The sequence below is a fragment of the Olea europaea genome, unplaced genomic scaffold, assembly GCF_002742605.1.
Source record: "Olea europaea var. sylvestris unplaced genomic scaffold, O_europaea_v1 scaffold1352, whole genome shotgun sequence".
Classification (NCBI taxonomy): Eukaryota; Viridiplantae; Streptophyta; class Magnoliopsida; order Lamiales; family Oleaceae; genus Olea; species Olea europaea.
Window position 1 is genome coordinate 72,172 of NW_019231018.1, and position 25,722 is coordinate 97,893.

The window sequence follows — 25,722 nt, forward strand, 5'->3', positions numbered from 1 at the left end:
CAGAACGAATAACAAAAGGGACACGTATTAATACATTATTAGACAATTTGAAGAAAATAAAATAAAAATAAAACACCCAATTTCGTCCTGCCACAAGACCCTGTCATCCCCTCCTTGTTGGCAATCTCTGTCCAAGGAGCATGATTGAAGCTTTAAAACTACCTTAACCGCTCAGAAATCAGAAGTTTGAGAACCTCGTCAAACGCTTTATGATGAATCGGGCGAATAATAGATTATATCAGCCAAAATACAAAATGTTTAGTTTTTACACTTGAATGTGATCCGATGTCTAAATTTACACGTGGCATACTCCTATTTGTTCACGCCACGGTTAAAGGTACAAATAATCGTGGGCCGGTCTTGTATAGTGGGGACGCTCCACCGTCCATCTGTCAAATCAACTTTTTCATCTTTCCAGAGAATATACACCTAAGACAGCATGGCCACGCCTAAACTATTTGTAGGATCTAGCGCTTGGCTTGTAGGATCTTGGTTTCTATTTACCTCTGCTTGACCATTTTTTTCCCTTTCAAGATCTATTTTATAAAAACAATTTTTCAAAAATCTATAGATTAAAAGTAAGAAGAATTTTAAATTTTCGTATAAAATTATTGTAATGAACATATAATTAAAAATGAATTTGCAAAAAATAAATTTAAAAATTTGACTCAAACAGGATACAAAGAAATATTCATTTTAATAAGCTCATATAAATATATTTCACGTAATTAGTCAAGTTCAAGAACGGTCAATCCATTAACATTGGCGGGCAAATGGGTCAATTTGGTCTAGCTCAAAAGGTAACTATCAAAGAAAAATTCTAAAGAATCGACCGTCTATGTTGATTACTCTTGTGAATTTGCACCGTCCATTTTGACACGTCTAACTGTGTTAATACACATCAATTAGTATGTCCATTGGATTTGAATCATAATGTTGAAATTCTTTAAAATTGATAATCATGCAAAAAGCAAAAAGGAGTGGGGGACACAAAACACAATGAGGGATTCAGGGTTGATGACTGTGATCCGACGGGGACAAGTGGGTCCCTTGTCAAGAGTGTACCACTTGGAAAGCTTCTTCGCAAGGGGCCCCGAATGGAATGCATTTTCAGAGAGCCGTTTCTTGGATGCTCATTGCCGAGAATGTTTTCTAGCAAAATTATTTATTTAAAGAATAATGCTATCTAACACCAGTAATGCTATAACACTTTTCGAGTGATCAAACTTGATAGATTCAATCAAATGAATAATATGACATTGTATTTAAGTGAATCTATTATTCAATAACATGCAGCTGTCACATAAACTGATGTTTAACATCAATGTGACATGTTCAATATATTAGATTAAATAATAATAGATGGTAAATATTGAAGTTTTCATTGTAATTTTGTATAGTAGTGTTTAATATTGAGAGAGCCATGATTTAGGATGTAAGCAAAATTATTTATTTATGACATCTTCTATAATCAATGGAAGTGTTAAATTTTTCACTATTATATGAAGCAATGATGTGATTTAAGATGAAAACATATCTTCTTTCAATAGTGCTGTATATTCCCACTGAAGTTATAATCTCAGTAAAACTAAATAACATTAATCTTCTTTCTTTGCAATTGGGTCATACTAAGTCACCGGCCTGGTCCCAGCTTCTTGGCTTTTGGTTCGTGAGGGTCATCAATTGGCTACTGAGTTTTCAAATGGTTAAACATTTTGATTTTGACCCATTACTAATTTGCATCTTAAACATCATTTCGTGGTAATATTCTTTGCTCACATTCTTTGTTGTTTTGTACTTTTCATACCATTTTGCACTCTGTAACATTGGTGGGATGAGATTCGGAGATTATTTGACAATATAAATTATAAATCACTGGATAAATCACATGGTAGTAAAAATAGTAATTCCCTATTTGGTATAACTAGAGAGACAACAGAAATTTAGATCAAAGTCAACAATTAATTTTAACCATACTTTTCATAGGATCCACAAATTTTATTAACTTTTCAACTACAGATTTCATCAATTTTTATCAAAATCTATTAAAAATATGATTTTTAGCTAAACCAAACTGGGGTTAGATCTTTTTCTTCCAATTTTGCTTCTTATCTAATATTCCATAACAAACATGACTCAACAAGCTTACATCTCATTCTTTCTTATGAGAATCTAACTTACATACCCTTCTAGTAGACCAAGTTGACAAAAATGGGAAATAAACTAGAAATTAGTCGCTTCTAGCGAAGCGTCTAGAAGGCTATCCACTATAAAAAGAATACTATTAATCAACTCTCACTTGTATATAGAAGTAATAATAGTTTTTAAGATGAAATCGAGACAATAAGATTGAAATACGAAAGGCTAAACAATTAATATCGCGACAAAAGTACTACATGTGTGCATATTAAATTAGTAAGTCGCAAAAATATTTAAAGCAAAAAAAAAAAAAAAAAAAGGATATTTCATACTTAACATATTTAATTTTTATCAATTTATTCCATCAGGCAATTGAGTTGGAGTTGAAGTTCTTGAGACGATTAATTATTAATGGTTGCACCTGCGTGTCTAAAGAATATGTAATCATGGACTTTGAATTTGAAAATGAGTGTGCTAATATGATGATTTGGCAAAGTGACTTTCAGGCGGGAATTATTATAGGTCAACCAGATTGAACTCTTCTAAACAAATATATGAACGGCAAAATACCTGTAGAGAGTCGTCCATGGGTAGGGTATAAGTACTTATTAATTCCATGTTCATTTCCCGAAAATACTTGGTACCTTTTTTTGGTTAATATTTCAGAGTGGAAATTCTAGATATACGATTGCAGCCATAATGAGCATACACCAGATCAAGAGAAGGCACATGCGAATGCAACAGTTACTGTGATTAATTCTTTACTGTTCGACAAAGGTTTCGCAGGGAGAAGGGATATAAGCAAAAATATTAATAACAAAAAATGAATAAAAAAAAAGATATGACTTCAGACTCGGAATACACGGAATAAGAACACTCCCTGCATGGAGTGGTTTCACTCCATGTGCAGAGTTTGTATGGAGTGAAACAACTCAATGCAACTACTCCGTGGAGTGGACGCATCTCTGCACACTTTCTTTTTTCTATTTCATTTTTGCATTTTTTAATTGTTTTGTCTTTATCTATGATTTAACTTTATTTTTTAAAAACGTGTTCATCTTTGATAAGTTTTCACTATTTAATATTATTTTTGGACTTCTTTTAGTATAATTATGAAAATATATATTGTTATTGAAACTATATTTTAATAAAAGGATTACTATATCTAGAGTGTCAAAATTTATTTGGAAGTAAAAAGAGAAAAAAAAAAAAAAAAGAAGAAGAAAATCACACAAATCTTTCTTAGGTAGAGGTGAAGCATAAAAATTGTAACCAATCAATCATGATGTGGGCTAGGATTAAGACAGCGCTCATTCAATTACCAAAAAGATTAACAAAATCACGGCTCTGCCAACGCTGATTATTGAAAGAATTCCATACGTTTTTCCTTCTTGAAAAAACACTTTTTTTGTGTCTTGTTCTTATAATTTGAAGTTCAATTCATTAATAAATTTCAGTTAAAATCTGTATCAAATAGATTTAGCCCCTTATTTATTTAATTTTTTGGTTTGGGGGTTGTCAATTAAAAAGTTGTGGGATTTATGAAATATATGATTGAAATTAAGATGAGTGTTTCAGAACTTGGGATTAAATCTCGGGTTTCAATCCACCTCGGCCCTTGATCTTCAATCATGCGGGGCCTGCGCGATTCACATCGGGGGCTAAGGTTTTGCCATCTCCCCCTTGGCTCCAAACTCCGGGTTTTATCCCTGTTTGAACAGTAATTTTTTAAATTAATTATTGACTTTGATTTAGATTAAAATTTAAATTCAATTCCCACCAAAAAGGGGCTAAATTAAAAATTATGAAAGAAGTGTAAACGTATAGGATTGTATGAACATGAGAGCATGATAGCACAAAACATAAAATAGGCCATTGATTCAAGGAAAAAGATGACAACTACATGCAAAATGGCCTCCGCCATGTGGATGTGGGATTACCCATTTTCTGTAAAGTAAAACCATTTACAACTAGACAAAGACATCAATCATGTCAGATTTCTACTAATTCTTTTATTAATCAAATTAATTATTTAATTCAAAAACCACTTATTTTACACCACTATAAGTAGCCCTCTAATTTATCAATCTTCTCACACTCACACTCACACACACTACCAAATACATCTTCTTTCCCAGTTTCATCACCACATTTATTATTTTCATCAGTTACATATCCCTTCAATCGCAATGGCCACATCTCAGGTTCTCTTTTTGTATTTTCATAGATTATAACCTCAGCAAGTTCTCGTTCTAGATTACTTAGTGCAACCCACCCACCTTGAGATCAAAAGTTTATAGTATACTAATCAAGTTTTTGATTTAGCTCCAGCAGTCGACTCCTGTACCGATTTAGGTTTTTCAGGATTGATAATTCAATCGAATGTGATATTTGATCATGAATAAAGATCTTTGATAATCTCAAATGAATTTATCTGAACTAATCATAATTGGCTAGTTTCATTAATAGATCAATGCTGATCTCTTTTCTATATGTTTGTGTATGATTGAAAAATGGATAATGATCATTTTTATCAGTATTTCTATTATCTCAAGACTAAAAATTCTGTTTTCAATAGGTTGCGTCAGCTCCAACGCCACTAACGGAGACTGTTAAAACTGAGGAGGTGAAGACCGTTGTAGAGGCCTCAAAAAAAGAAGAGGTGGCTGCAACACCAGCCCCCGAGGTGGTGACCGAGGAAGTAACCAAAGAAGAGGTGGCAGCACCACCAGCTGCCCCCGAGGTGGTGCCCGAGGAACAAGTGAAAGCAACCGAAGAAGAGGTGACATCAACCGAGGTTGTGACCAAAGAACAAAAGAAAGCAACCGAAGAAGAGGTGGCGGCACCTGTTGCTCCTGTAGCCGAGACTAAGGAGGTTACAGTAGAAGAGACCGTGGCGGAAGATAAAACCAAAGAAGTTACACCAAAAGAGCCGGTGGAAGAAAAAATAGAAGCTGAAGCTCCAAAGGAGGTTGTTGTTGAGGAGACTAAGGAAGAAGCTCCCAAATGCACTGATGCACCGGCAACTGAGGAGGAGAAACCAGCCGAAGCTGTGGCGCCGGCTGCGAAAGAGGAGTGAGGGTTTCGCGGTATCCAGCATGTTCAAAGTTTGTTTTCTATTGTTTCTTTCAGTTTGTTATTTTAGTATTATGTATTGGGGTTTCAAAGCAGAAATAATATTAGCTTGTTGAGTCCAAAAAGCACTATGTTATGATGCATAATTAAATGTTTACCTGAGTATGGCTTTCTGATGGAATATTGAACCGTAAATTATTTTACTTAATACTATATTTTCTCTCTGTTATGAGCAATACATCCTTGTGGGAACCTCCCCTCCTCTATCCCATATCCCCAAAAGTAAAATAAGAGGTCAAATGATTTCACTTAGGTATTACTGGGATATTAAGTAGGACGGTGCTTGCTATACGCTCGTTTACAATGAGAGTGACAACCTCCTCACAGCGTAGGCCCCCCCATGTGAGGAGGCTGCAAGCTCGTACAGCATCAAGTAGAATTTCCCTATTAAGTAAGACAAGCTAGTTCGACACATCGTGAATTTCTCGTGCAAACCGTTTGTAAAAATGTAATTTTAAGTAAATAAAAACTAAAAACTGATGCGCCGTGGGCTCGACACCAAGGGCAAGTTGGTGGTACAAACTGAGCGACTTGGGCAAAGCATTGCGCTGAATCCATTCACACGCTGTACCTAATGATTTAACTTCAGCTTTTCAATATTCTATCCAGCTGATGAATATAAACAATTCTCGTATGCTCTAAAGATACATATATCTCTAGATTATAAAGAGACCTTTCAGTAAAATTACCATATTCATCGGTTCCAACTTGGGCAATTCCTTCATCGGCAATCTTTAACTTCAAATAATTACGCATCATTCTCATAGTCATCATACGCATTGTAAGTATAAGACAACAAAAGAGAATGAACATTGGACATTATAAAGCATGGGGGAGAGGGATCAGCATTTCACCTTCAAAGAAAAAGGAATTCCAAAATGTAAGCGAACTTTCATAATTCTTGACCTTTTTATTAACTAGCTTTTACCAATATCAACATTTGACAAGGGACGCTATAAGTCACAATCTTAATTAAAGAGAACACAATGGCAACACCCCTTAATTACATGGTCTGGCTCCAAAACAGATTAGAGTTGCCTGTATTATGTACACTACAGCCTGAATGCACATCTTTTATGTGCAACAGAAAGCACAGTCCAAAATTGCAGCTAGTTTGTCACAAAGTACCAAAGCTGCAACCTACATGTTCCTGAGTTATGACGCGAAGTCGATCTTGCATGATGGACATGGAAGGATAAGCTGGGAAACACAACCTGTAGAAGCATGTGTGAGAAGATGGTAGCCGATTGGATGACTCAGACGACTTATAGATGTAAAGGCGAGAACCCAGACCACCAAAACCTTCAACCGGTAGATATTTTATTGAGGTCCAGAAGAAGAGGAGAACCTTTTTCTGCTCTTTTGACATGCGCCCTACGATCTGGAAGGGTAAAATTTAGTCAAATTAGAAGGATAGGATTCATACAACTCCAAGCACAACAAAAATTTAGGCACTTCATCCATATTGGGGAACTTCAGTGAATCCATATTGCAGTGCTTCAAAAGTTCTAGAACACATTTCTATCCTTTGACTCTGAAATTCTAGAAGAGCACACATATACCAAATAGTCCAAATGATGAAGAAATTGTTCATGAGATGTCTGACAAAGAATTGCTTCATCTCGGAAATCATGAAAACGATGGCTCATCAGCTAATGTTACAATAAAATAGATGTAATCAGCAACATGGACAGTTATATGCCATAGGAAGACACCGAAGAAAATTAATACTTCCTTTTTTCATCTAAAAATATTTTAAGAAAATATGGAAAGCAGCTCAAAAAGCACAAGGTTAGTTATAACTTCTAAAGAAACTATGTCTTTTCCAACTTAATTTTGAAAGAGGAGATATCTCCTTTCAAATATGTAGTCCTAAATTGCAAGACCATGTTTGATATACTCGACTAGATAGAATTGAACATGATTAGCAAGAGCGGCATGTAATAAAATTTGTCTATTGTCTCCATCCAGTATTGTCCTGTAAATTTTCTTTTACAAAAAAACTATGTATCAACTAGTTTTTATATGAATCCTCTCTACCATGAACATCAAAAGGAGCATATTTGGGTAAGTTTAAAAAGTTTACAAGTTCACTTACAGGTAAATAAGCAATTTTAGTTTTTTGAGGGTGCATGTTTGGACAAACTGTACTTGCAAGTATTTCTATGTTCATTCCTGTTTCTTTTCTCTGTTACTTCATCGTCAAATTTCAAAAGCAGGTAGATGATTCCATATCACATTTTCTCGACAAAACAACAAATTGATTGTTTAAAGCCTCCCAGTTACAAAATAGTTCCCCTCTACTAAAATTTCATTCTATAACTCAAGCTTAACATGTCTATAATTTGTACAGCCTTGAATCCCACCCCTCTCTAACATTTTTAATTCCTTCATTAAGCATCTGTTAACGCTTTAAGCTATTATATAATTCCATCAAACATAAATACCTACCTCACCTAGAATAAGATTCCATATGGCCCAATTGCTTTTCTAGTCTTCATCCTCCTAGTGCAATATTAAGACAGATTTATTTCCTAGAGTTAGTAGGATTTTAATGTTCCCCAATATCTACAATATGCCAACTGATAGTCTAGTCCTCCTCAATAGTCTATAAATGATTCCATCCTTTTCCTGTTGTTACTAAATAAAGTTATTTGACTTTCATCCTTATGCACACAACTTCCCACACGCTTAAACATGGGACTCTCAAATATCACACCTCTTGCAACATTTTGCACCATCTGTTTCTATGATCCAAGTTCCTACTCTAGTTCTATTATCTTCGACTAACTTTCCTCACATTCACAAGTGCCTCACTTGATGTGCTATGCAATTTCTTATAATCTAATATTTACTCTCATTATCTAAATTTCCCATGTCCGATGGCACTTGAATGAAATACTTAGCAAAGCAATTGTTCAAAGCAACATTTACCAGCTAAAGACAACTTATAAACCTACAGAACGAAATGTTATTCTTGTTTCGATAATAGAAGGGGGGCAATTATTGTTGAGGTAAATAAGATGGTCAAATAAAAAAAATGTCCTGCAACAATAGCTAGACCAAAAATGCAAATGACAATCGAGAAGAACAACTATCAATTTACTTCTTACCTAAACACATCATACTATAAATTCTACATATAACATGAAAATCAGTATGCAATTAGTTTGGCATAACTAGAGTTAGTAGGATTTTAATGTTCCCCAATATCTACAATATGCCAACTGATAGTCTAGTCCTCTAGTCTAGTCCTCCTCAATAGTCTATAAATAATTCCATCCTTTTCCTGTTGGTACTAAATAAAATTATTTGGCTTTCATCCTTATGCACTCAACTTCTCACACGCTTAAACAGGGGACTCTCAAATATCACATCTCTTGCAACATTTTGCACCATCTGTTTCTATGATCCAAGTTCCTACTCTAATTCTATTTTCTTCGACTAATTTTACTCACATTCACGTGTGTCGGAACCTCACTTGATGTGCTATGCAATTTCTTATAATCTAATATTTACTCTCATTATCTAAATTTCCCATGTCCGATGGCACTTGAATGAAATACTTAGCAAAGCAATTGTTCAAAGCAACATTTACCAGCTAAAGACAACTTATAAACCTACAGAACTAAATGTTATTCTTGTTTCGATAATAGAAGGGGGGCAATTATTGTTGAGGTAAATAAGATGGTCAAATAAAAAAAATGTCCTGCAACAATAGCTAGACCAAAAATGCAAATGACAATCGAGAAGAACAACTATCAATTTTACTTCTTACCTAAACACATCATACTATAAATTCTACATATAACATGAAAATCAGTATGCAATTAGTTTGGCATAACTAGAGTTAGTAGGATTTTAATGTTCCCCAATATCTACAATATGCCAACTGATAGTCTAGTCCTCTAGTCTAGTCCTCCTCAATAGTCTATAAATAATTCCATCCTTTTCCTGTTGGTACTAAATAAAATTATTTGGCTTTCATCCTTATGCACTCAACTTCTCACACGCTTAAACAGGGGACTCTCAAATATCACATCTCTTGCAACATTTTGCACCATCTGTTTCTATGATCCAAGTTCCTACTCTAATTCTATTTTCTTCGACTAATTTTACTCACATTCACGTGTGTCGGAACCTCACTTGATGTGCTATGCAATTTCTTATAATCTAATATTTACTCTCATTATCTAAATTTCCCATGTCCGATGGCACTTGAATGAAATACTTAGCAAAGCAATTGTTCAAAGCAACATTTACCAGATAAAGACAATTTCTAGACCTACAGAACTAAATGTTATTCTTGTTTCAATGATAGAAGGGGGGCAAATATTGTTGAGGTAAATAAGATTGTTAAATAAAAAACATGTCCTGCAACAATAGCTAGACCAAAAATGCAAATGACAATCGAAAGAAACAACATGTCCTGCAACAATAGCTAGACCAAAAATGCAAATGACAATCGAAAGAAACTATCGATTTTACTTCTTACCTAAACACATAATACTATAAATTCTACATATAACATGAAGATCAGTATGCAATTAGTTTGGTATAACTATCAGTGATAAATAATAATAAGATTACTTGAACAAGGCCGTGGCAGTCAAACCATCAACAGAAGATACAAACTTTGATATAAAATAAAAGGAAAAGCGTCAAACAAGATAGCCATAGTCATAATCAAAATTCAAATATGCTGCTATGTAGAGCTAGTACGCGGACCGACATCTGCAGTGAAGTCGACATGGGAGTTAGAAGGAAAATTTCAGTCTAGGAATTTGTGTTTCATAAGTTCCAATTTAGGAATTTGTATCATTGTAAATCTTGATTTTGCCTAATTTGCTTATAAAGAGGGAGCCATCATTAGGCTTTTATATTACCATTATAAAAGAGAGAGAGAGGGGTTAGAGAAGATTTGAGCTTTTTTGTTGTAAACTTTTTTTCAATATAGTGAATTATTGCAACGGATGAAGAGGACGTATTCTCAGATTGAAACGAACATTTATAACTCTTGCGTGTCTTTATTTCTTTTCACGAATATCTCGCGGTGGAATAGAATTCGAATTTCTAATTCTCAATAAATTATTGGCCGAGAGAAGCTAAGCAAATTCGGATGAGATGAGATCATATAGTTAAGATTTATCTTAGGAAGGACAATGCTACATTTATCTACACATTTTTACTAAATCTTTTACCTACACTCACAACAGGAGGGTAGGTCCCACAAGCCAGAATTTTTAAATGCACGCGAGGCCCGCGCGCATGTGAGGGCAAGGCACCAATTTGATAACTCATTTTCGGTACATATATATTTATCCATATTAGGAAAGTAGTCTATTAGCATTTAAGTGCCCATTCCGAAAATAGAATTAAATTTGGCATACTTATAGCAATTCGCCAAAAGACAACTGGTTGATTTAGGTAATCAAGCTAAAATCTTAATTGGAATAGGTTGAACAAGCGTGAAATCTAAAAATGCATAGATTTATAATAAGTCCAAATTAGCTAAACATGAAACTAACAGGATAAATTGGGAGCATGAAGAAAACTGTAAAAGAAGTTGTATATATCTTGGAACTAAGGATGAAAAGAATTGTTTACAAGATAAATAGGCTAAGAGACAAGAAATAGAAATCTAAACCAAACATATTACGGATCAAAATAAAAAAGTTACCTTTCATGGTGAAATGTTACAAAAGGATGGATTAATTTGGCAAAATATTTAATAAAAGGCATAGCGTGGATCTTGGGGATGTTTAAACTCTATTTAAGATATAAATGTTAAGCATATTTTCCCAAAGTACGATTGGCAATCAAGAGAATGAATATTAAATGAAATTGGTACGCATAGAATCTTTCGTTAAGTTTAGAAGCATCTACGCCGTTGGGTATTTATGACCAAAATAGTTAAATGAGATTTTAAGAGTGAAAAAGATTCTGTATGTAACAAGGTCAAGTTTGATTGTCCACGATTTAAAATAGCTATTTAACGCTTATGTCTCGAGGCCACCTCATTTAAGGCTTTCACCAAATATTTCAACTAAGAAGCACGAATTCGAATACGATATGATACATCTTTTTAATAAAACTTGGAATATTAAATGAAATTGGTCCAAATAGAATCTTTCGTTAAGTTTAGAAGCATCTAAGATATTTGGGAATTTATGACCAGAATAATTAAATGAGATTTTAAGAGTGAAAACGATTCTCTATGTAGCAAAGTCAAGTCTGATAGTGTCCACAATTTAAAATGGCTATTTAAGCTTATGCCTTGAGGCCACCTCATTTAAGGCTTTCAACGAATATTTCAACTAAGAAGCACGAATTTGAATATGTAATTCGAATACGATACAATACTGATACAACGATACATCTTTTTAACAAAACTTAGAATATGTGGATACATGTATAGAATGTGGATACATGTATATATACTAGTATTTTTCACAAGTTAAAAATAAAATTCAGCATAATTTCATTATTATAAGAAAATTAAAATTGAGCCCCATTTTTGTGAAAAATAAGTTTTGTAATAGTGATTTTTTTGGAGAATGTATGTTTAAAAATATGAAAAAGTTTAGAATTTATATGCAAAATTATTTTAATAGAAAAATGTATGGTTGAAAATAAGTTAAAAAAAATTTTTTTTTTTTTTTTAGAGAATAGGGCTCAAACTTTTTGATAAGCATGGGGGTCTAGTTAATAAATATTATCTATTTTCAATACGTTACAGATAATAACAATATTTATCTACTAAGGTAAAAAATATATATATATATATCATCTATTACCATTAATAATATAATGAGATTTGAAAAGTTAAAAACCAATAAAACTCTTCTTCTTCACTTGTCCTAAGGTGTCAAATACGTATTTAAAATTTTAAAAAATATAAAATAATTAAAAAAAAAAACCTATCATGTACGTATCGAAGAGTGTCCAAACGTACCCAAATTTGAACACGTATCAAATACGGGTACACAATAAGTATACAAGTATGCTTCTTAGCATTTTGATGCTTGCTCTTTAATTCCATTTGTGAAGGCTTATCCTTGATTTTTTATCTTATATCTCTATTTACTTACATAAGCTTCACTTACATAAGCTTCAGGGCAACTGAGGCGTGCGCTTGTTTGTCATGTCCTTTTCGGACATTTAATTATTCCCCTCAATATTTGATCTATTTTTTTAAACAAAAAATTTTAACCTGTCTTTTTAATAGATTCTATTCTTTTCTTATTTTATAGGTTTGCCTCGAGTCATTTTATGAAGGGAAGTACCACGATGATTGTGTATATATTAAGGTGTGAATGCAAAGTGTCGGATAACCATTTAAATTTATGATACTATATTTTCCCGCACCTTAAGTGCCATTCGTGAGGCTAACACCTCAAGGTTAAGCCTCAAGATGATTAAGTTGTTTGTCCTTTGTCTTGCACTTTTTGGACATTCTATTATTGATCTTAGCTTTTCAAGTTATTTTCTTTTCTTTTACTGATGTATTTTATATTGTTTGCAAGCTAAACTTTCAATTTTGCTAATTTGTTCTATTATGGATTTTTAAGATGGTGCATGATTCATTAGGAGATTTTTTTGTATTTTTATATTCTTTTGAATATTTATTAGTCTATCTGGAAGCTTTATCCCTCACCTCTCCAAGGAAAAACACCTTGATAGCCGATTAAGCCTCTTTAAACATTGTAGATAAATATAGAGGGGCAAAAAAAATACACAATTCTATTTATTTAATAGAAAAAAAAAAGGAGGCTAGAAGGACAATATGTAAGTTGGAATTTCGAAAGAAGAGTTGAAATCTCAAGGTTTTTAGGTTAAGTTGAACTAGAATTGAATAGAAGTCCTCTTAATCTTGATATAAATAAGGACGATAGAGAAGATGAGGGACATCAATTTCTCACAAAGAATTTGCTGATTAAGCCTCTTTAAAAATTGTAGATAAATATAGAGGGGCAAAAAAAACACACAAATGGATTCTATTTATTTAATAGAAAAAAAGGAGACTAGAAGGACAATATTTAAGTTGGAATTTCGAATGAAGAGTTGAAATCTCAAGGTTTTTAGGTTAAGTTGAACTAGAATTGAATAGAAGTCCTCTTAATCTTGATATAAATAAGGACGATAGAGAAGATGAGGGACATCAATTTCTCACAAAGAATTAGCATTATAGGTATTTAGAATAAATCATAATTGAGGAAGGATGACTTTGTCAATGAGATTAAATAAGATTACGAAGATCATCGAAGATTACGCTTGACGTGTATATATTTATTACGATTGTACTATATATAGATAGATTGCTTTTACTATTTTTAAATTATATATTGTAACTATATAATTCAGAGATGTCCCAAGGGATAATTATTCAGCTAAAAGATTGACATGGTATTAGAGCCTCTTGGAATTTTCTCGTTTTTCTTGGTTGGCTTTTTTCACAGCAGGAGGAGCTTCCTATCATCTGCTTCCCTTGCTTTCTTCAAATTTTCCCAAGTAAAGCAGAGTAGTATAGCAGTAGGTGTTGGTTGAAAAACTAACCTTGTTTGATTTCTTCGTACAGCATCAACGGTTCTTGGCTGTCGGCTCATCTCTGCATCTTGGGCTGCCGGCGCGGGGTTTCATCTGTTCAGCATTTCCATCTTGGGTCGCCTTCGTTTCTGTTCAACTTCTGGGTTGCTTGCGACTCGGCTGTGTGAAAAATTTGTAGGCTACCAGCGATTCTGATTGAATGAGTTCTTCATTGCTGATCGGAATCTGATCAGAAGACACTTGATCGAAATTTTTAGTATCGGGGCTGCTACTGTGCTGGGGTAATTAGTGTGTTCGGCTGGAAGGGTTTGCCCATTGCAGGTGGTGTTTTGCAACATGCTTCGCAAAAACTATAGTCTCCTAAAATTCAGCTGCCAAGTGTGTGTAACCTGATTAATTATTTGCTTAAAGTATAAAGGGAAGAAGAAGAAGAAGGAGAAGTGCAGCAAGGGTCTGGTTTTTGGGGAAAGATATCCAGTAATATGGGTTGGACATGGTTTGTGTCTATGGGTTTGGTTTGGTCGGGGTAGTTGGGGCATGTGGGAATTGGACGTAGATTTTATTGGGTTAGGGTTATTTGTCTGGGGGCTTGAGTAAGTTAGGGTAATATTGGTTCAAGAATGTATGAGTGCCAACTGTAATTATCTTTGGGTTTTCGGTAGTATATTCAAGACATGGGGCAAACATCATCATCTTTTGAAGATCGGAGGATAGGAGAGCACTCATCAAGGGGGGTGGGGCGCATAATTATGGGATATTTTTCTTTGAATATTTGGCTTTGACTCCAAAGTCAATAGGTGCGAATGGTGGGGGAGATGTGGGCCCTTGTCTTAAGAAGGGTGTGGATGCTGAAGGGATTTTCTAGGTAGTTGTGAAAATGTTTCTTGTGGTGATTTTAGCTTTCGGATGATGAGCTAATTTTGGATTCTCGAAGGAGGATCACCCTTGAGTGGTTTTGGATTCTCGAAGGAGGATCATCTTTGAATTTTTTCTGTAGGCTGTTTTGGGGGATTTCTTCTAACTACTACATCTTAACCAGCGATATATTGCTGAATTTTTGGCTGGTTTATTGCATTAGAGCTTTTGTCAGAATAAGAATTATGTGTGCGACTAAGTTCTATAGAGCTCGTGCGTGTCAGCATACTTCGTGAATTTCTTTTGGAAATTCTTCTTGGGGAGTAAGCTCTCTGAAGTGGTTTTGTAATGTTCTTGGAATGGTTTTTGGTTGTTTCTCAGCGCTACTTCTCGTTCTTAGATCTCTCATCGTCACTATTTTTCATAGATTGTTGTTGGTATCGTCATCAGTTCATGATTGCAGAATCAATTTGACAAGGGATAATGAGATTGGATAAGATTACGAATATCGTCGAAGATTATAGATTGACATCTATATTATCATTATAATTGTACCATATATAGATAAATTGCTTTTACCACATTTATATTATATATTATAACTATATAATTCAACGATATCCTAAGGGAAAATGATTCAGCCAAAAGATAGACGGACTTAAAGAATGTAAGACAAAAGATTAGTACCAAGTCAACATAATAGTCAATCACATTAAAATTGATAAAATAACTTAGTTATTAAAAAGACATGATATTATATGTGCTACATAGACCTGATGAAATCGCCATTCACAAAGTAATACATTGTCATTCGTATTTCACTAAAAGAAGCCATACACCAAAATTAACATAGGCTGAGGTGATGCAAAAGGTTTTAATTTGAGTGGAGACAAAAATATATGCACGTTTTTGGAAAGTTCTATACAGGGAAGCCAACAAAAAGAAAAAATTCCACTAGCACACCTTCCATTTAGAAGGGGATAAGATAGAGCAAAAATTAACATAGCATAAAGCTGGAAGCAAAACGTTTTGCTGTTGGCTAGTAATACGAAGTTATGAACGTCTGCAGAATGTTCTACCAGGACAGCAAACAAAAAAATATTGTTATACCAACGTACCTTCCAAAACCAGGATATCTGCGGATCAGTTTCTTTATAGCCACTATATTCTGTATGTGCTTTCCAGTCCTCCACAGAAATTGCACTTTCACTGCCATGTAGCATCAAGTCAAGATCTTCAGGATCTAAGCTTCGGAAAAAGGATCTCTGGAGTTTTTGGCAACCTATAATGTCAGCAAAACCTCTAGCAAAATGGGCCACCTGTCCAGATATAGACTTGACGAAGCGATGCTGAATAAGAGAATCAACATAGAGCTCCCTATTTTTACTATTTACTGTAATGCTTTTCCCATTAGGGCAGAGCTCCACAAGCTTTCTTGATCCTAGCTCATCAAATTCATGAACAAAAGTCAGACCCAGAGCATCTTGATCAACTGCCTCAGGATCCATCTCCAATATTTGCTTGCAGCTACTATACAAATAAGGATCTGCATCCTGAATATCTCCTAATGAAATAGTTTCCCCAGCTAATTGCAGAAAGAACACACGATCAAAGATTATTCCAATTTGTACTTTATGCATTAATGATAAGGCAATCACCCTGCCAGAGAAGCTAAAATATTCAAGGTGCAAAGGATCCACCTTAGATGCTGCAAATATAAAACAGGGCACAGGAAGGAAATTATTGCCTTGTCATATGCATCAACATTACAAGTACTTAAAATACACACGGAGAAAAGTAATTTGTAACACGTTTAACACTTAATACAGTGCTTTAGACACTCTATATAAGCCCCTGTTTGACATACTTCATTTTAAAACTCTTTTTTCTACATGCTTACTTTTAATCACACATTCACACAATAAAATATTTTGCATGTAAATTCAAAACTTTTCCTTACTTCTTAACCATACATTATCCAAAAATTCACTATTCAAGACTTTGTTTTTGCCAATTAATGGCCATCAAACAGGGGCCTACATGAATAGAGACATTTACAGCTAATTAATTGTTATTAGTGAAAAAGAAGGAAAAAGGAACTGTAACTTAACGTCAAAGTAAATTCTTTGATTTCTGCTGTATCACAATTTTGGCATGGTGATTTTGTGAGGGAGATTCCTGGGGGAAAGGATTTGCGGATAGAAACATTGAGAACTCCATAAGGCCAGGGACAGCAACTAGATTGACATATGGCTTTTCAACAGAGAATGCTCAAGTAAAAGTTTTACAGAGATGAGGGACCCTTACAGAAATTTGCCACATTTTCTAATATTCAGATTCCTCAAAACATGTAGCAATTCACATACTTCTAAGAAAACTAAACCTAATCCTAAAATAGATTAATAGTGCAAAACAATAGAAACGATTGGCAAGACTCTTACTATGAGGGGATGCATGACATCTTATTTATGTTCTTCCGAATTTCTTGCCGTCTAAGAAGATTAAAGAAGTAAAATACCTAAGTTTATTGAGAAAACACCATAGCTTCTCATTATTGTACTGGATTTAGAGGGGTTTTTTCATGCATTCGCACATATCACCGCCTTTCAGGGAGACAAAATGACGCGAATGCTTGTGTGACACGGGGCACTGGGGTGAAGGAGGAAGGAGGGATTCAACAATTGATTAGTTTATTGAAATTAAATCCCCATATACTTTTCCTCCGTTCCACGAGACATAAGCATTCTTGATCCATCTACAAGTGCATTCCTATCCACCTTATCAAGGAAAAGAAAAAAGGCCGATTCCTTCCTACAAAAATAGGTAGGAATTCTAAATAAGAAAGCAACGACGTACAACAACCTCCCTACGAAGAATCGGGAGCGAGAGAATGGGGGGCGCTTGTGAGAGAACGATAACGAGATAAACCTATATTGTATTTTGGTTTCAGTTGGTATCCTAGAGGTAATATTGTTTCAAACTTTTGTAAAAGGAGTATTACTCCCAAATTCATAACTTCATATAATTCTCTATCTCCTCCTCTCCTTGTAATTATACAGGAAAGGTCTTGTATTAATCTTTCTATCAGTAGACAGGATAGGGACCTTTCTTAAAAAAAAAAATAAAGAAAAAGAAAAAAGAGAGATCAACCCCTTTCCATCTTTTATCAAGGTGACATCCTTTTCCATTTATATAAATATTGCTCCTCATAGTAAATTGTTGGTGTAAACCTCACAAAGATAATAGCACTCGACTATGTAACAGAGCCAAGTACACTGCAGTTCTTATCTACAACCATGTAATCAAAAAGTTAAAAATGTAACTCTTCCATGCAGCACACATAAGCCACATAATGCATGTATCAATTAAAATAGATTTTGTAAAAAGTGACATTTTTTTGAAGAATGTGTAGTTAAAAAGTAGATAAAAATTTTGGGTTTACATGCAATATTATTTTATTGGGAGAGTGGTTAAAAATGAGTTTGGGGAAAAATGAGCTTAAAGAATGGGGATCAAACAAAGGATATATTTGACACCATGCTGGGTTCAAGCACATATAGTTTTGTTCCACCACCTTCCCATCATTAGTTGCTCCTATTTGAACTTCAACCTTGCTTCATAAACATATAATGTCAAAACAATTTGTATAATGATTAAAGATTAAGAACTCTCAGTGCTCATTCAAAATACAATGCTAAAATTAACAAGTATCCTGTATAGTTCTGCTTCCACTAGATCCTTTTTGGGGACAAGGCAGGTTGTCATTATTTTCATCTTTCCCATGTGCAGTTGTTGTCAAAGGTACTTCACATACTATTTATTTATTTATTTATTTATGTTTTAAAAAGAATAAAATAAAATAAAGACTCAATTTACAAAGCCAATGCCAATTAAAAGAATTCTTAAATCATCTCATTGTTAGAGAGGAGGATTCAAAAAGATGAGATCTTTCCATACTCCTATATTTTTTTTCTTTCAATGTGTATTAAGAGATTTTTAGAAGACAATAATAAAGGAAGAATTCACTGTTTTAAAAACCATTAAGCCCGGTAAATAATCATTATGCAAATATTAGAAACGTGAAAGTAGGGTTGATAGATTGAACCTCAAAAGAATCACTCCCTTAACAAAATAGAGATATATATATGCCAGACTATTAAGTGTTTTCCATGCATATTATTTGACAAGTGATAAGCATAGATGATAACGTATCTCTATTTTCATTTGCTGCACCTGTACATCACAGATTTTCAAACAGTAAGAAAATCATTAAAGCTAACAAGCTTGTATTGCTGCAAAAAATATTTGATGTTAATCACATGAGGCCTTCACTGGTAAATTTTTAAAGAAGCAGGTCATTAAAACATAGACACCATACCTGGATTTGGAAAGAACCTTCTACGATCCCTAGGGCAAGCGACAAAGAGGGCATTTTGAGGGTTGAAGATTGCTTGACATACCAAGTTGAACCACTCCCTTAGAACGCCCGGGCCCGTGGCCTCCTCGTTCTTGAACTCCATAAATAAACCAGCGCGCAAAACTTGTGGTTCTGCATGTGCAATATACTCAAATGATTCTGCCAACAACTGTGAACGATCAATGAGCATCTCGTGCAGCTCTTCATAGTCGTCCTTTGTCTCGGGAAGCATCATCATCACTAAATGCCTCCTCACCTCAAAATTAGTCACTTCCTTGTGCTTAAGAATCCACTTGTGATCATCACTCCTCTTTGCAAACTTGAGAGTAAGATAACACAAGGCATCCTTCCTCTGCCTCATTTTGTCCCAAAACAACTCCTCTGCACCAGTATAAAGTTTTGAAATACTGTTAAGTTCCTTTAAAATCGTTATATACTGGCACCATCCAAAGAAAAGGGTCTCATTATCCAAAGTCGCTCGCAGCTCCAGGTGCTCATCAATTTTCTTCAAACACTCCACCATAATTCCTAATAAATTATTGAAAATCCCATGCAAATGTGTAATCTCCTCCCCATCAGGCACTGGCAGACAACGATTCTCTCCCAGAGGAAATGTGATTGGGCCACATGACACAACATGCTCCTCGATCTTCTTTCTCGCTGCAACCAGAAAGGCAGTGAAATCCTGTACTTCATTCAATGAAGGCCCCAGACATGAGCTTGTGTCCATGCTTAACTGTAGATTGTGCGACAACTTAGCTGCTATTTCCCCAACAAACCGAAAAATATCATGAATACCTAACATCTCCCTGCGTTCTCCAATCTCACACTCAACCATTGTCCCCAAACTACTCCGGCAAAAAGTATATAATGGATCATCAGTCCCCGCCGCCCCATTTAGCAACTTACAGAATTCCAAAACTATAGGCGCGCAAAGATAATGTGTATTCTTAGGCAAAACATTCTTAATCGAACTAATAAACTGTCTAATGGCATCATTTGCTACATCCTTATTGGGTTTATGAGAGGACATATAGAGCATTACCAGAGCAGCTGGGGCTGAGGAAGAAATGAAAATTTGCAAATGACTGGATGCTTGATTAGTATCCGTACGCGAGGTCATGGAGAGGAACTCCAGAAGCATCGATTTGACGGTTTTCGAGGGAACCAAATTAGGACGTGGCTTAGAGTGGTTGTTCTTGTAGAGGTAGAAAACCATGGAAACGACGTCGTCCATGAGCTGCCAGGCCTGGGGGTGCTCGGTACTCCTCATGCGCCCTACTAACTGTAACCCAGCATCGTTCTGGACATTACACTCAGCCAGAGTCTTCTCCCACTGCAACTGTTTTCCCCGGTAAATCAACCGCTGCTCCATCACCGGAATTCCGGTAATCTTCTGAATTTTCTCATGGATCGTTTTGATGGTGTCGGTGCAGTGGGCTTGAACGACAAGGGTTCTCTCGGAGAGCATACGGACAAAGAACTGGAGGCGAGCGGGGGAGCTGGTTGACTCAGTGAGTGATGATCGGGGCCGGTACAAGACGGGTGAATTGGAGGAAGAAGGGAGAGCAGTTTGGTCCTTTCTCATCCTGGTGGCGACAGGACTATGGCTTAAGGAAGACAATTCATCGACGGAATCTTCAAATTTGCGTTTGGAAGGAGTTGAAGACATTTGTGAGGGAAGGACGAGTAGGGTTTTCACGGTAGGACTGAGCCCATAGAATCAATTGAACAAAAAACCCTATTAGCTTATACCTCAGACTGTTTACTCTTTCTGTAAATTGGGGGTGAGAATTTGGAGAAGACGACCGATTATACTTACACATCAGCCTGATGGAGCATCAATCAGCGTGTGAGTGTGAATGTGCAAGGGTAGTCATAGCGTGAGGGGGATGCCCTGCTGGCACCTGGCAAGCAATGGGAAATTTGCACATCAACTCACCATTTGATTTTTTAAGAACTTTAGGTCCTCATATTTTTCAAAATTGGCATATTGGTCCTCACTTGGACGGAAACTGTTAAAAACTCGTTGATAAGGACTAACGGTACAGCTGGTGTGACAAATGATGCATCTATTAGAAAAATTTAAACCTTATATTTAAAGGTTGAACCCCAACCTTGAGGGCTCCCACAGCTTTATTCCACCCCTAGAGCTTTGTAAGGAAGATAAATTGTGGAATGTGTCCGAATAGACCAGGAAACAAAAGCTGCTTGTACACTGTATCTATAAGGAGTCCAATTTCATGTCTCAGGAATCGAACCCCACACTGCGGCTGTCAACAAAGCGTGAGATAACCTCACTCATGTTCTTTGCACTATTGAGCTATGTCCCGAGGGCAAATTTAAAGCTTATAGTTACATACACAAAGTGTTACAGTTACATACACAAAGTGTTACATATTATTTCAGAGTCATACTTGAACTCGATTTTGTTTTTTAAGAATCCTCATAATTCTTTTTAGGGATTACCTAAGGTTCTTATCTTTTATTGCTATTTATCTAATCAATTTGTTCTTAAAATCTAAACAATATTTACATGTTACAGATGATAAAGGTATTGTTAATGTCGAAGAAGAGGATGCAATATTTTGAAATTTTGACAATGACTTCTATGAGGATGACAACTTGCCTTTGAACTACATAGTGTGCAAGTTGTGAGATTTGGATTGGATGCATAGCAGGGCTACATTAAAGGAATTGAAGAAAATTCATATAAACTGTCTAATATTTGTCTCGTGGCACTAAACGATATGTTAAATGAAATGTGAAATTGAATGAATTTTTTATTTCTACCTATCAATTAATACTATTTAGGTTAAATGAAAGGTGAAATTGAATGAATTATTTAATTCTACCTATCAATTAATATCACATTAAGACCACTTAAATTGATGTTGCAACCCAAATGAGGTCACATAACATTAATCTAATTTATAAGCAACAATTTTGAAGATGAAGTTTCTTAAGTTTCGTATTAGGATAGACATCTATGACCCAAAATTGAAATTGATGGTAAAATTTAGGAATACTTATAAATCTAAAAGAGCAATGAGAAAATATTTTGTTCTAAATAGCAATGTTTGACAAATTGATTTGAAAAAGGGAAATTATCAAAGGGTCAAAAGGTTGAATCAGAGTCGAACTGATGATTTTTAAAAAATATACATTTACAAAAATTTTAAAAATATACATTTAATTTTAAAAAAAAACATTTACAAAAATTGAATCAATTAAATCGAAAACGGGTCACGGGTTTTCCAAAAACTGGTCAATTTAAAGGCTTTCCAAAAATCGACTGATTTAACGAGTTTTGGGACAGATTTTTAATTAGAGATTTTATAAATCTAATTGGAACGATTTTTGGTCCTAGTTCCCAATTTTCCCAATAGAACCTGTCGAGCCGATCTGATTTTTAAAACATTGCTAAATAAAGAAAATATCAAATTCTCAAAGAATGAGAAAGATAGAACCCAAAGTGTTTATAAAAAAGGTGTAGGGAGACTTGTTTTTTAAAACTTTTAAAAAAAGGATTAAAGTTCGTGTATCATTTGCGTATTCAACTCTATTATTTTAAAAAATACGTAGGTGTGCCACTTGTCTCATCACCTATCCCATAGTCGTGATAATGATGGATGTTAATTTTTGAACGGATGAGAAACAATATTGTTAGTCCAGTATTATTTTGGAACAAAGTTTAATTCACGTATGATTTACAAACGAGATAAAATTCATGTAACATTCCCCCAATTGTCCCTTTTAGGGTTTCTTCAATTCAATCATGTTACAATCCAAAATGACTTCTCAATTATATAATAAGTATTCCACCACAATTACAAGCTCTAGGAATCATAGCTACCATCACCGCCCTTGACAATATGACAATATGGCATATATATCTATTAGGGTAATTGGCGCAAATTCATTATGAAAAACGTCCTCACCTTTCATTTTTTGATATTTTTGCCCTCAAATAAACCTTTCGTTGTGATGAAGGTCCTTCCGTCCAATTTCCATCCATTTTACTGTTAATTAAAGAGAGATAACCAATTTTTTTCCACTCAGCAAGGGTAAAACTGTCTCACAAATTGAAAACCCTCATTTTCTTAATTTCCTTCTTCACACTTCACAGCCTGAACGATTCCCATTCCACTCTCTCTCGGTTCTTCAAAAATTTCCATTTATCTTCCATTTCAACAGCTTACTTTTGCTCAATGGGCTCCTGTGGCCGGCGTTGATCAGAAAACCTTGAGGGAGCGTTTAAATTATGGTATTCTTTGCAAAGATAAAATGATAAAGAGCAATATACGTCTTGTTATTTCTATTGCAAAAAATTATCAGGGAGTTGGGATGAACCTTCAAGATTTGGTTCAGGTAATCATTTTCTTTGTTGGTCTTGATTATCTAGCTTAAGGTGTTTCCTGCTAGAAAAACTGTAAAACTAATAGTATGATGTTTGATTCCTTTCTAACACTACATTTTTAACAAATTTTCATCAGGAAGGATGCCGAGGCCTTGTGAGAGATGCAGAGAAATTTGATGCTTCAAAAGGGTTTAAATTCTCCACCTATGCTCACTGGTGGATAAAGCAGGTTGCTCGGAAGTCTCTTTCTGACCAATCCAGGACAATTCGATTGCCGGTAAAATTCCTGTAAAATTAATTTCTTTACAAGTAAATTTCATATTCCATTTTTCTTGTGCTGCAAAGGAAGATGTTACACAATTATTCATTCTTGAAAAAAAATCACCTGTTGTTCCATTTGGGTGTGGTACAATTTAATTTGTAATTTTGTCTGCATATTTGAAATGAATTGTATCTATTTTTGCTTCAGTTTTCGGTTATTTTTGCTTCAACGGGTAGTGGATATTGTGAGATAACCTCACTCATGTTCTTTGCACTATTGAGCTATGTCCCGAGGGCAAATTTAAAGCTTATAGTTACATACACAAAGTGTTACAGTTACATACACAAAGTGTTACATATTATTTCAGAGTCATACTTGAACTCGATTTTGTTTTTTAAGAATCCTCATAATTCTTTTTAGGGATTACCTAAGGTTCTTATCTTTTATTGCTATTTATCTAATCAATTTGTTCTTAAAATCTAAACAATATTTACATGTTACAGATGATAAAGGTATTGTTAATGTCGAAGAAGAGGATGCAATATTTTGAAATTTTGACAATGACTTCTATGAGGATGACAACTTGCCTTTGAACTACATAGTGTGCAAGTTGTGAGATTTGGATTGGATGCATAGCAGGGCTACATTAAAGGAATTGAAGAAAATTCATATAAACTGTCTAATATTTGTCTCGTGGCACTAAACGATATGTTAAATGAAATGTGAAATTGAATGAATTTTTTATTTCTACCTATCAATTAATACTATTTAGGTTAAATGAAAGGTGAAATTGAATGAATTATTTAATTCTACCTATCAATTAATATCACATTAAGACCACTTAAATTGAAGTTGCAACCCAAATGAGGTCACATAACATTAATCTAATTTATAAGCAACAATTTTGAAGATGAAGTTTCTTAAGTTTCGTATTAGGATAGACATCTATGACCCAAAATTGAAATTGATGGTAAAATTTAGGAATACTTATAAATCTAAAAGAGCAATGAGAAAATATTTTGTTCTAAATAGCAATGTTTGACAAATTGATTTGAAAAAGGGAAATTATCAAAGGGTCAAAAGGTTGAATCAGAGTCGAACTGATGATTTTTAAAAAATATACATTTACAAAAATTTTAAAAATATACATTTAATTTTAAAAAAAAACATTTACAAAAATTGAATCAATTAAATCGAAAACGGGTCACGGGTTTTCCAAAAACTGGTCAATTTAAAGGCTTTCCAAAAATCGACTGATTTAACGAGTTTTGGGACAGATTTTTAATTAGAGATTTTATAAATCTAATTGGAACGATTTTTGGTCCTATTTCCCAATTTTCCCAATAGAACCTGTCGAGCCGATCTGATTTTTAAAACATTGCTAAATAAAGAAAATATCAAATTCTCAAAGAATGAGAAAGATAGAACCCAAAGTGTTTATAAAAAAGGTGTAGGGAGACTTGTTTTTTAAAACTTTTAAAAAAAGGATTAAAGTTCGTGTATCATTTGCGTATTCAACTCTATTATTTTAAAAAATACGTAGGTGTGCCACTTGTCTCATCACCTATCCCATAGTCGTGATAATGATGGATGTTAATTTTTGAACGGATGAGAAACAATATTGTTAGTCCAGTATTATTTTGGAACAAAGTTTAATTCACGTATGATTTACAAACGAGATAAAATTCATGTAACATTCCCCCAATTGTCCCTTTTAGGGTTTCTTCAATTCAATCATGTTACAATCCAAAATGACTTCTCAATTATATAATAAGTATTCCACCACAATTACAAGCTCTAGGAATCATAGCTACCATCACCGCCCTTGACAATATGACAATATGGCATATATATCTATTAGGGTAATTGGCGCAAATTCATTATGAAAAACGTCCTCACCTTTCATTTTTTGACATTTTTGCCCTCAAATAAACCTTTCGTTGTGATGAAGGTCCTTCCGTCCAATTTCCATCCATTTTACCGTTAATTAAAGAGAGATAACCAATT

General features: G+C 34.4%; 2 protein-coding genes across 3 annotated transcripts; one reads left to right on the forward strand and one right to left on the reverse strand.

The window, feature by feature from the left end:
• The first annotated feature begins 4,088 nt into the window (after window positions 1-4,088).
• On the forward strand, window positions 4,089-5,422 carry LOC111375243 (patellin-1-like). Its single transcript, XM_022998046.1, has 2 exons — window positions 4,089-4,343; window positions 4,718-5,422. The coding sequence occupies exons 1-2, from the start codon at window positions 4,329-4,331 to the stop codon at window positions 5,216-5,218; spliced, it is 516 nt and encodes a 171-aa protein (XP_022853814.1). The 5' UTR covers window positions 4,089-4,328; the 3' UTR covers window positions 5,219-5,422.
• Window positions 5,423-6,145: 723 nt separating this feature from the next.
• LOC111375244 (E3 ubiquitin-protein ligase UPL5) lies at window positions 6,146-20,949 on the reverse strand. Of its 2 annotated transcripts, none has more exons than XM_022998047.1 (3): window positions 19,055-20,947; window positions 15,795-16,384; window positions 6,146-6,655 (listed from the first exon to the last, which is right to left on the reverse strand). In XM_022998047.1, the coding sequence occupies exons 1-3, from the start codon at window positions 20,763-20,765 to the stop codon at window positions 6,392-6,394; spliced, it is 2,565 nt and encodes an 854-aa protein (XP_022853815.1). In that variant the 5' UTR covers window positions 20,766-20,947; the 3' UTR covers window positions 6,146-6,391. The 2 variants fall into 2 exon arrangements, with proteins under 2 accessions (XP_022853815.1, XP_022853816.1); XM_022998048.1 differs by lacking the exon at window positions 6,146-6,655 and adding an exon at window positions 6,663-6,926 and having other exon boundaries at window positions 19,055-20,949.
• Between the last annotated feature and the right edge of the window lie 4,773 nt (window positions 20,950-25,722).

What these genes read in the sequence shown, in the direction of transcription:
- LOC111375244 (XM_022998047.1), bottom strand. Translation starts at nt 20,765, where the DNA reads ATGTCTTCAACTCCTTCCAAACGCAAATTTGAAGATTCCGTCGATGAA. An exon ending in AAGGTTCTTTCCAAATCCAG is followed by an intron (nt 16,385 to 19,054) that starts GTATGGTGTCTA and finishes TTATATTTGCAG; the next exon opens with CATCTAAGGTGGATCCTTTG. An exon ending in AGATATCCTGGTTTTGGAAG is followed by an intron (nt 6,656 to 15,794) that starts GTACGTTGGTAT and finishes TTACCCTTCCAG; the next exon opens with ATCGTAGGGCGCATGTCAAA.